Source organism: Pelmatolapia mariae, linkage group LG10_11 (genome assembly GCF_036321145.2).
Source record: "Pelmatolapia mariae isolate MD_Pm_ZW linkage group LG10_11, Pm_UMD_F_2, whole genome shotgun sequence".
NCBI lineage: Eukaryota > Metazoa > Chordata > Actinopteri > Cichliformes > Cichlidae > Pelmatolapia > Pelmatolapia mariae.
In genome coordinates this window covers 14,637,647-14,649,347 of record NC_086236.1, presented here as the reverse complement: position 1 = coordinate 14,649,347, position 11,701 = coordinate 14,637,647, and the positions used below count along the sequence as shown (strand labels likewise).

Here is an 11,701-nt window from a genome sequence, read left to right as displayed (position 1 = left end):
TTTTTTTTAGAATTCAATAAAAACCTTTAAAACTGAAGAAACTTTGTGTGCTTTGTGTTGGTTTAAATGAAGATGAAAGGAAAGAATGCGTGGTTGTGGTTTTAAAGCTCTGTGTGCTAAGCAGCTGAAAGACTGCTGATTTTTCCTAAGCCAAATTTTCAATATCAGGGCCAGAAATGAAGAGGAGGAGATAGTGTAGGTCTGTCAGGAAGGGCAGGAGGCGCTGTTGAGTGAAAGCCCAACGAGTTTGTAGGATTTTGACCCTTCGATGTTCCGGTTGTGCGACTGAATAACTCTTGTTTGGCAGCATTAAGCGAGAATGTATCAGGGACGAACAATGTTCAAAATTTTTCGTGCTTGTAAAATGAGCCCGACGAGGATGGGATTCGAACCCACGCGTGCAGAGCACAATGGATTAGCAGTCCATCGCCTTAACCACTCGGCCACCTCGTCATGTGCTCTACCCTCTCGAAGACTCTGGTACATGTACACACCTATCTGACTGCTATAGTCTCTGTTTCTTGTTAGCATGCCCTGAACCTTCCTGCTGTGGTTAACCGCGGTGTTCTTCAAAACTTAATCTTGTTCAAATTCACAATGTGAAACGCGTTAAAAAGCTCGGCATAGCTGCTCAGTGATTGGCTAAAGTTTCCATCGGCCACGATATACAACCTCTGATTGGCTGAGGGCTGATTCTCTCGTTGAATGAATATAGGAAGTGTGCAGCGTGAGACTGCAATTTGACATTCGCTCAGAGCTATAACGGAATCAAGGTAACGAGTTTTTGAGTTGACTTTTACCTTTATTTATATTTATATTTATCTCACTTGTGTATCAGTTAGCAGACAGCCATACCGATTAATGACTTGCACATTTTGTGATTTGTAGTTTTGTTTACATAAGTCGCCGAGTCTTTAAATGCAGCCGTCTTAGCATGCACTCAGGAAGCTAACGTTATTCAGTTAGCTGTAGCCTCTGTATTCATACTTAATTCAGACATGTACTGTCGTTGTGTTGGTATTAGTAGGCTGCTGATTTTAAAAGAGACACAATCAGGATTTCTTTTCGTGTGTAGACGCTTCTCTTCATATCAGTTACTGTAGTTTTTTGGGGGGGGAAAGTGAAACGGAAAATAAAACAGGCTCGAGTAATATTAACTGATTTTGAATCTGTGCCACGGTCCCGCAAGTCAAGGTTCACTGGACGATCAGCGCCTGCTGTCACAAAAGCTTCTCTCTTTACTGCTTCTGCGAAATATGAAATATAACCACACTTCAATTCATGTAATTGCAGTTTCTTTGTACGCTTGTGCTTACAATGTCAATAAAGCTTAGCTTATCTTATCTTAATTTACTTGCTACTGCACTATGCTCTATTTTAGCCACTACAGCTCCCAATTGAAGTATATTTTAAAAAAAATATGTAAACAGGACAATCTATTAAAGAATTAGTGTTAATTTGTAATAATCATTAAAAACTTATTTGGGAACTAAAATCATTAGGTGAAGTCCTTTGTGTTTTATTGCAAACTGAAAATCTGAGTATATTAGGGTACCAAGAGAGCAACTATAGTACTGGATAGGAATTCAGGAGTGGCAGACAAGAATGTGAGGGTGGTGAAGGACATGAGGTAAGTGAGGTGTGGTGTGGTAGGGGTGACAGATGATTTTAAGGTGGGGGTGAAATTACATCAGAGATCTGAGCCCTTTCTTGTTTGCAGCATTGATGGACAGGCTGACAGATGAGGTCAGATGGGAGTCTCCAGCTTTGGGGGCTGCAGTGAGAATATAGAGCAGGTGGAAGAGAGACTGGAGAGGTGGAAGTATGTTCTGGAGACAAGAGTAATGAAAGTCTTTGAAGCAAGACAAGAATACATGTGTGTGTGTGTGAATGAGAAGGAAGCACTTTTAACAGTAAAGATGCATGAAGTAGAGGCAGTAAAGATGTTAAAGGGACAAACTGCACACAAGAGGGGTCAAGAAGCAAGTGCAGGCAGGGTTGAGCTGGGAGTGGTGGAGATGAGTGCCAGGAATAATTTGTGACAAAAGGATAGCAGCAAAACTGAAAGGGAAGATGTGCAAGAGTGAGACCTGGTATGTATTTTTTTTTTAAAAATTTTTTAAGCCTGTCCGGTCTGGCAGCTTCAGATTTATGATCTAAATATACTGTTGTGACAAACATGTTTGCTTGAGGAGCTCTGTAGACTCTATATAGCAGGGTTGGGGAATTCCAGGCCTCAAGGGCCAGTGTCGTGTTGTGTTAGATAGGACCCTGGGTCAACACACCTGAGTCAAATGATTAGTTCATTACAGGCCTCTGGAGAACTTCAAGACATGTTGAGGAGGTCATTTAGCCATTTAAATCAGCTATGTTGGATCAAGACCTGGAGTTCCCCCACCCCTGCTCATTTTTCTTCTTCCTTTATCTATTTATTAATTTCTATTATTATTAATACTATTATTTTTCACAGCAGTTCCAAAATATATCAATGTCAGAGCTAACAGGCAGGGGAAAAGACAGAAAGAAAAAAGAGAGGGGGAGAAAATAAGAGAACTATAAAGAGGAGACAGAGCACATGTAGAAAAGCACAGTGGGTTGCCCAAATGTGCGCGCGCGTGTCATGATAATGTACTTGATAATGATGACAAGAAACATCAATAACGCACCCAACGAGCCAAAGAGAAGTTTTTTGGGGCCTTCCACCACAAGAGTACCGAAGACCCAAGGCTACAGATCTCAATGGCAACCTTGTGCCCACCCCAATGGAAGAAGGAGAGAGAAAGTGCAAGAGTCCCAAAAAGCCAGAGGCAACGGACAGCCCGCCTCTCCGGATGTCCGCCATCCTGGCATGAGCCAAAAACGGGGACCCAAGGATGCAGGCAACTAAAATCCGCCTGGTAGAGCCGCCCCAGACAACAACCCCCAAGCCATGTGACACACACACAAACACAAAACCATGACGCATACCTATTTGCAGGTTGAGCAGATGGCTACCGAACCAGCAGCAAAGCTGTTATGCAGCCAGCCTGACCTGCGAACCAACCTGGGAATGGTGTGACCTGCCCTCTCTTCCTCCCACTCTGCGTTGAAAGAGATGTTCGGTGTATGTGTTGGTGTGTGAGCGTATGATGTGTAAAAAGATGAGTATGACTGAAAATCGGATTGATATTAAAATGGAAGGGGACACACAGACATCAGTTTTACATAAAGACACACACCCATCCCCTTCGTCTCCCCCTTTTTCCACACCTATCCACCACCCCACCCTCACCTCTTAGGATGGATAAGTTCAGAAATGAACTAACTGTCACCAGTTAGGAGACAAAGTTAGAGAGACAAGGCTGAGATGTTTTGGACATGCGCAGAGGAGGGATAGTGGATATAATGGACAAAGGATGTTGAATATGAAGCTGCAAAGGGAGGAGAAAAAGAAGACAACCACAGAAGTTCAAGGATTGGTGTGACAGAGGAGGATGCTAGATATTAGGTGAGATGACCGGGTGACCCCTAAAGGGACCAACCAGAAGAAGAGGAAGAACAAGAAGCTGGCAAACCCAAACAGTTTAAGATCAAACCTATACTTGATGATTATTTAAGATTTTATTATCTTCTATATACAGAATTATAAACAAACTCTTAAAAAGACTCTTAAAATAATTATACATAGAAGTCATTCTAGTATCTGTAGGACTGTTGCAAGTAAATATCAGTGTGTTTGTATCGTACACAAGCTGTTCTACTCTGCGTATCCTGCCTGACAGAGACAGGTGTGCAAATACTTCCCGAGCCCACGGTTTAAAAAAAAAAAGAAAGTTGTAGGTTCTAACTTGAAGCACCACTTATCTTGCTGTCCCACATTTCCTCCTAACATGTTCCCCACTTTCCTTCCCTGCTATTTTAATACAGTACCTTATCGCCAGTGTTAACGTTCAGACTCAAGATGGTGGACTCCCAGTACTACCTCCCAAATGACATTGGAATCTCCGCACTCGACTGCAGCGAGGCCTTTCGTTTGCTTTCACCTCAGGAGAAGATGTACGCCCACTACCTGTCACGCGCATCTTGGTATGTTACTAACGCAAAGATGTGAGAATGTCAACACGCTTGAAAATCAGTCGAGCCTCTAAATGGAAGCACCACTGTGAAATTACATGTTTCACCTTCTTGAAACAACAAAAGACTTCAGGTTATTTAAAATTTGCTGTCCTGCTGGTTTTAAAAATAACAAATAAAAATACATCTGTTTGAACGTTTGTCGTAGGTATGGCGGTCTGGCAGTACTGCTGCAGACATCCCCCGAGTCTGCAAACATCTTTGTCTTGCTGCAGAGAATCTTCAGGAAGCAGACGCCTGCACAGCTGGAACAGGTCGCCACAGCAGCTGGGCTCAGCTCTGAGGAGTATCAGGTACACGGCCTCGCCGTCTCTGCCGTTTCATTTCTTTCTAAAACAAGCTTTCATCCACAAACGGCTGCAGTCATATAGAAATGTTTCTTCGATGTTTTCTCGTTTATGATATTCAGGCCTTTCTGGTGTATGCAGCGGGTCTGTATGCAAACATGGGCAACTACAAGTCTTTTGGAGACACAAAGTTCATCCCAAATCTGCCTAAGGTAAAAAAGGCCTGCAGTAAGAGTTGTCAATCCAGTTTAGATACTTTTTAACCAGATTATAGGTTGAGGACAACTGTAAAAGCAGCTTCGTAGAGCGTAAACAACATTTTTTGTAAACACGAAGCTAACAAAATGTAACTTTAGAAACCTTAAAAATATCAAGTGTGCCTGATATAGTGTAATCTGATGTGTTTATCATTGAAAACAATGCTGCTGTCTTTTAAGCTGTCTGCATCTGTGGCATGTACACTAGGACAAGCTGAAAGCGCTGGTTTGGGCCAGCCAGGCCTTTCAGGAGCAGCCGGCTGAGATGGAGGCTCTATGGGACAGCTGCTCCTGTCTCCTCTACTCGCTGGAAAACAGACAGAAACAGCTGGGGCTGGGTGACAAGGTGGGATCTTTTAATCATTTAAAGCCAAGTGCAGGCTAGCTGGTTAACAATTTTGATTAAATAGCCAGTGGTTTTCATAGACGGGAGAAATGTGACAAATGGTTTTGGCCTCAGCTGGAAAAGTTTCGTTCTCTTTGGTTTTATTTTGACTACTTCTTAATTCTTAATTCTGAGATTTTATCTGCCTTTTAGGAAAGCAGTAAATATGCTTGTTCCCTGTGAGAGGATGCATGGCTCATTGACTCGATTTGTTTTGTTTGCTTCAGGGAATTACCACCTATTTCTCAGGAAACTGCTGTCTGGAGGATGCTGAGCTGGCTCAGAAGTTCCTCGACTCAAAAGTAAGCAAATTCACATCTAAAATAAATCTTTTAAATGTATTTATTTTTTTTGTTTCTTTTATCTCTTTGAATCTCCTTCTTATAATAAATGTGTTTTTAATCTGCCTTTGAGTCTGACTCAGTTTATTCTTGTCGCTTGTTTCTAGAAACTGTCTGCCTACAACACGCGTCTGTTTAAGAAGGAAGATGGAGGGAAAACCTGCTACGAGGTCCGCTTGGCTTCAGCTGTGCAAAAAGGTCAAACTGCAGTTAAAAAAGCCAAAACAAAGGGGAAAAATGGCATGCAAAAAGTATTCCAATATATATTAATTAAAATAAATAAATAATTGGTTCACAGACTGCGCAGTGGATGGGGAGTGCGAGTCCTGCTGTGGCAGCTTCAGCTTTGAAGACAAAGAGTTCACTGTGAAGAGGGGAGACTATAGCCCTGTCATGGAAAAAGTCTGCTATTATCTTGAAAAAGCACAGGTGAGACTGCTAAGAATGCAGTGGAGTGTGTGGTCAGCGATGGGAGCTGACATGAATACCAGTTTTATAATTTAAATCTAAAAACATAAAGTTGGGTTAGTAAAATATCAGTAACTGTCTTTACGAGACGATTGAGTGAATGGCAACCAAAAAACGTTTCTGTCAGAGTTCTAGTTATAAAATAATTTTTGTTTTGTTTGTGAATGTCTTGCAGGCCTATGCTGCCAATGAGAACCAGAGGAAGATGCTTGAAGAGTACACACGCAGCTTCACCTTAGGCTCCATTGAAGCACATAAAGAGGGTTCGCGCTACTGGATTAAAGACAAGGGGCCAATTGTGGAGAGGTGAGTCCACTAATCAACAGCACAGTACATTTATGAGATCCCTGTGAATTTTAGAGAGGGACTATTTTAGCACCGTTTAAATTCTGCCGCACAGTGAAATTGATTTATTATATTTCCTGCCTGTTTACTTCCCCATAAAACTCATTCTGACCTTTGCACTGTGTCTTGAATACCGCTCTTCACTTTACTCCTTATTATCCCTTCATTTCCTCCCCGGTCTTGCTTTCTCTCAGTTATATAGGTTTCATCGAGAGCTACAGAGACCCATTTGGCTCCAGAGGAGAGTTTGAAGGTAATTGCCAAGCTGATGAAGAAGTAGCGCGATACTGTCATGACTATTGTTGTGCAAGCTGTGATCTTATGGGTCTCTTTGGGTTTTATTTCCTGCTGGTTGGCTGAGCTTACTTAAGTAGATGGACTTAGCATCTCCACTGGATAAATTTCTGTGTTTTGCCCCAATAGTAATTACAGCCTGTGGGTCTTTAAATGAACACGCACTGTAAAGGATGTTGTTTAGTACTACTGTTGAAATGCTGGATCTAATTTGGGCAGCATATGTCCAAGTGTCCATTAATCCTTATCAGTTTGAGACTGATAAGGATTTTTTTTTCTCTCCCAACCTACTCTTGGCTCTGTGTGATGTCAGTGAGAGTGGCGATCCCTTATTTGGTTATTTCAGGCACATGGCGATCAGCAAAAATTTGTGTTAAAGGGAGGGGGAAGGGAGCTTAAAAAAAGCTTGTTTCAAACGGTGGAAAATCTGAGTGTGTGCACCAAGGAATGGATGAATAACAATTACTTTAAGCTGTGAGTCATGCAAAACTACTCCAGTAGAGTCGAAAAATAAAAGCACACAACTGGAAATAAGCATTAAAAAATTACGTGGTGGATTTAATTTCCTAAGTTTATTGTGTCATGCTGTTTTAGGTTTTGTGGCCGTTGTGAACAAGGCGATGAGTGAGCGTTTCGCCAAACTGGTGAGTTCAGCAGAAGTCTTGCTTCCTGAGTTGCCATGGCCGCAGGAGTTTGAGAAGGATACGTTCCTTAAACCGGACTTCACCTCACTGGACGTTCTCACCTTCGCTGGGAGTGGAATACCAGCTGGCATCAACATCCCCAACTGTACGTGCGCAGAAATCTTTGACACTGTCAAACAGCTGAGTCCAGCTTAATTACAGCATTGAGCTTGTTTGTTTGTTTGTTTGTTTTATATAGACGATGACATCAGACAGACAGAGGGCTTTAAAAACGTGTCGCTTGGTAACGTGCTGGCTGTAGCCTATGCAACGCAAAAAGAAAAACTGACCTTCCTGGAGGAGGGGGACAAGGTATTTTACACATTTTTCTGATTCTCTTAAACACCATCTCTGTTTTCCATTCACACACCTGTGTAATAATACATTCTCCTGATCCTTCTGTTTTCTCCAGGATTTGTTTATCAAATGGAAGGGCCCGTCGTTCGAAGTGCAGGTTGGACTTCACGAGCTTCTGGGTCATGGGAGCGGAAAGCTGTTTGTCCAGGTCTGTCAGACATGCGTACTTCCTAATTGCTTATATCAGTATTTTTATTTCCTGTGGTGTGTTAAGAGCAGCAGATGTAGTCAGTTCCTCTTTGTAAAATGTTTCATTTAATTTTTTTTTTTTTTGGGGGGGGGCAATAAAAAAAGTCAGTGACTAAATCTGTTTTTCCATTTGTGTGTCCTCAATCTCCATCCATAGGATGACAAGGGCAAGTTTAACTTTGACCAAAGTAAGGTGATCAACCCAGAGACTGGTGAACCAGTGAGTTTGTTTTTGTGTGCACCTTCCTGTCTGGTTTTAAAATCTAATGGCCATTTTCAAGCTTTAGTTTTCAGTTGCTGAATAAAAGAGAGACTTAATGTGTGAACATGCGTTTCAGGTGTCCAGCTGGTATCGGGGCAGCGAGACCTGGGACAGTAAGTTCTCCACGATTGCTTCTTCTTATGAAGAATGCCGCGCTGAGTGTGTCGGACTCTATTTGTGCCTCAACAAACAAGTGCTCAGGTATGTCCTGCGCACTGTATCTTGTAATAAATATGTATTATATATGTTATACTAACTTACACATCCCACCTTAACCAAAAAGTTTTGTTATTGGCGTCTACAGGTAACAATCACTCCCAGCAGTGAAATTCTTAGGCTCAGAGCCCCCTCAATATTTCATGTAGAGAAGCAAGTAAAAATAAAAAGGAGATAAAATAAACTGTATAAATAAGAAAATAAAAGTCACATTTGGATTGAAAAGTCTCCCTGAAATTTCCATAAACTGACAGATTTTTGCAGCTGGGAAAATATTTGTGGGATCCAAGAGTCTTTTGGGAACAAAAACAAAGGCTTTCAATCTATTTAAATATGTAATGAATATATAAAATAAACAAACTCCAGAGTCAAGTGAAATAGTGCTCACTTTATTTGGATGTTTGGAAATTTTAAGCAGCTCTTCAATCCACTTGTACAGTTATTTTTCAGTCTTACTCTAGTTTGTGGACATGGATGAATTTTATTTATTTTTTTGTTAAATATATATAAGTGGGTTGGAGGGAGTGGTCATTATGTATGTTCAAGAGTGTGGCTGATTCTCTGTGGGGTCGGTGTGTTTACGTCCATGTGTTTCTGTGCCAGTATTTTTGGCAATGAGGGTCAGGATGCAGATGATGTGGTGTACATAAACTGGCTCAGCATGGTCAGAGCGGGACTGCTGGGCCTGGAGTTCTACACACCTGAGAGCAAGAGCTGGAGACAGGTAATGTGTCTGCTCACTGAGCAACTTTCCTCTTACTAGTGGCCTCTTTTCACTTCTTCTTCAAAGTTGCAAAGTATTAGGTGAACAGTTTCTACAATCAAGCATACAGAACGTTGACTATGTGTTTCTTACAGCCTCAGCTCGATACGTCTGTGTCATTTTTAGAAATAAGCTGATGGTAAATTTCAGTTTGTTTGTTAGACAGTATGTCAAATGTATGTGACGTTATGTGTTTGCTTCAGGCTCACATGCAGGCTCGATTCGTCATCCTACGCGTGCTGCTGGAGGCCGGAGAGGGCCTGGTGGGCCTGGAGGAAGTAACGGGAGAAGATGGCAAGCCCGATGCACGGATTACACTGGACCGAAGCAAAATCCCCACCGTGGGCAAGAACGCCATCCATAGGTTCCTTTGTAAACTGCAGGTAATCAATACTTCTCCAATTAATGAACGCAAATAAAAAATAATTCACTAGAACCGATTTGACAGCTTCATGCACCAGTACACCACAGTACTATTTGTTTTTGTATTAAAATCAGAGAAGCAGAAAATTAAGCAGCAACATTTTTGATTAGCAATTGAGTGTTTTATGTTAAAAAAATTATATATATATATATATATTATTTATGGTATATAAACTGAATTTGTGTATTATTGACTTATGCAGTAACTTTTAGTTAGGATTTAAGTTTGAGGGTTGAACAAAACAATGAAATGAGTCAAGCTTTTGGAACCTGTTTTGCAACTTGTAAGAAAAAAACCTTAATATTATAGATTGATCCAAACTTTCCACCTAAGTTTACTCTAAGCCATCATCTAAGCTTTATTGTCGTCTTTCAGTTGATTTCACCCAGTATGCTGTTAAACTGAATCCACAGTTTTTAAACTGATTTGTAGGTCTTTAAGTCGACGGCAGACGTGGAAGGAGGCAGGGCTTTCTATGACAACTACTCCACCGTAAGCGACACTGGCGCTCACAACTTTTTACGCCTGCGCGAGACGGTCCTGCTGAGGAAGGAGGCTCGCAAGATGTTTGTTCAAGCCAACACAAGAATCAGCGGTATGTAAATGACTCTGTTTTAACAGGGTGCTGTCTGATTTGTTTATTTATGTTTGATAACCGGTCTAGCTGTTTTCACTTCCATAAAACTATTCATAAGCATGTGATGATTAGGGTTGGGATCGGGGGAAACGAAACAGCATAGTATCGCGATAATTTGCATGGTAATAAGGTATCAATATTAAAACACTATTGGAATACTGCAAACAAGAGGGCTCAGAATGTGATTTTTTTTTTTTTTTTTGGACATTCTGTTACCAATTGCAATTGATTGCAAGGCAGTTGCACAGGTTGGCTGATAGAAGGCAAGCGTTCTGCAAACATTCGCAGTCTGACTTGGACTGATTTATCAGAAACAGGTTGAATGCATTTGCCAGCTTATCTCCCCTTTCAATTACAGACTGATAGATGGTCTTATGGCAGCTTTTAGTGACAGTTGATCTCATTTTGCTGCAAAATAGAAACTTATCTGGTTGGATAAAACATATTGACTTGATTGAGTTCAATGTCTACATTATTTTCAGTTGAAAAAAGGAGATAAATCACAATGTATGTGATTTTACATATCCCAAAATGTTAAAAAATCTGATTAATATAGTATTGTGAGGTAATGAATGGAAAGGATGATTACACTTCTCTATATCCAAGTTTTATTTGGAAGCTTCCAAAAATACCTTTTTGGAGTTTGCTTAAAGACCACATGTGTCAAATCTGTAATGGCACTGCTTCATCCTTGCATAGAAATATTAACAATTGTACAAATGGCATTAAAAATATTTTAACTGTTCAACTTGTTGTTGTGACAGACAGTTATACAAGCATACAAACAAGTGAATTAGCCCTGTTCTGCCAGATTTAATCATTCAGTCTGTGTGTGTTTGATTTCCAGGGGATAGTGTTGAGCTGGTGGAATACAAAGGCAGCGCAGCAGGTTTGATTCGTTCCTTTACCGAGCGCTTCCAAGACGACGCAGAGCAGCTGGAGTCCAGCCTGCTGGAGCTGAGCAAACAAGACGCTCCCTGCTGGTGTTGATGTATGGAGGGAGGGAGGGAGAATCTGCTTTGCAATTTCCAAAAAGTACCAACAGAAATCAGATTTTTTTTTCTTCTTTTTCTTTGCAACTGTATGCAATAGCAGAATGATTCTTTCTTACATCCAATAAAGCCATAGAACCAGAGCAGCCACAACTTTTCAAGCACCAACTGATTCTTAAGCACTCTGGTTCAGTGTCAGGTCTGTTTCTGATGAGAATTGTCAGATACAAATGAGTGAGATGATTATTAATAGCTCATCACTCTTGCAGATGTCTTTGGCAAACACTTTTCTAATGAGAAGTAAGAACTAAACCAATGTAACCCTGACACTTAAAAACGGTTAAAGCATTGAAAAAAACTGCTTTTACAAATCTTTATGGTAACTCAAAGTGATTGAAGTGAATACTTTTTTACAGTCAACTCATGGCTACAGATTTTACAGTCTTCACAGCTGGTCCTTTTTAGTTTTGTCCATTTCTGTGTTAATGACTTGAGAGGTTTAGACTGTTAACTAGCTCCAGTGACAACTTAATGTTGACTGTAAGGCAAAGTAATACTTCATGTTATTTTTGCCCAGTTTGGTATTAAGGCATATTGGATTAGTGTTATTCCTCTTTCTGGTGAGTCGGACTAGTAAGTATTTTTGATGTTGAATCTGAACAAATTAAAAAAATCAATTTGATAAGAT

At 40.7% G+C, this 11,701-nt stretch overlaps 1 protein-coding gene and 1 non-coding gene across 3 annotated transcripts; one reads left to right on the top strand and one right to left on the bottom strand.

Annotated features, from left to right (window-relative positions):
* Positions 1 to 318: 318 nt before the first annotated feature.
* On the top strand, positions 319 to 11,700 carry dpp3 (dipeptidyl-peptidase 3). 2 transcript variants are annotated; one of them, XM_063487744.1, is made up of 19 exons: positions 319 to 480; positions 3,907 to 4,065; positions 4,262 to 4,406; positions 4,523 to 4,612; positions 4,866 to 5,003; positions 5,270 to 5,344; positions 5,491 to 5,581; positions 5,682 to 5,812; positions 6,027 to 6,157; positions 6,391 to 6,449; positions 7,085 to 7,279; positions 7,373 to 7,485; positions 7,586 to 7,678; positions 7,877 to 7,939; positions 8,058 to 8,182; positions 8,801 to 8,921; positions 9,164 to 9,343; positions 9,817 to 9,979; positions 10,869 to 11,700. In XM_063487744.1, the coding sequence occupies exons 1-19, from the start codon at positions 320 to 322 to the stop codon at positions 11,009 to 11,011; spliced, it is 2,376 nt and encodes a 791-aa protein (XP_063343814.1). In that variant the 5' UTR covers position 319; the 3' UTR covers positions 11,012 to 11,700. The 2 variants fall into 2 exon arrangements, with proteins under 2 accessions (XP_063343814.1, XP_063343815.1); XM_063487745.1 differs by lacking the exon at positions 319 to 480 and adding an exon at positions 557 to 773.
* trnas-gcu (transfer RNA serine (anticodon GCU)) lies at positions 372 to 453 on the bottom strand. Its single transcript has one exon. It is a non-coding gene; the product is annotated as a tRNA-Ser (tRNA).
* Position 11,701: the final 1 nt, after the last annotated feature.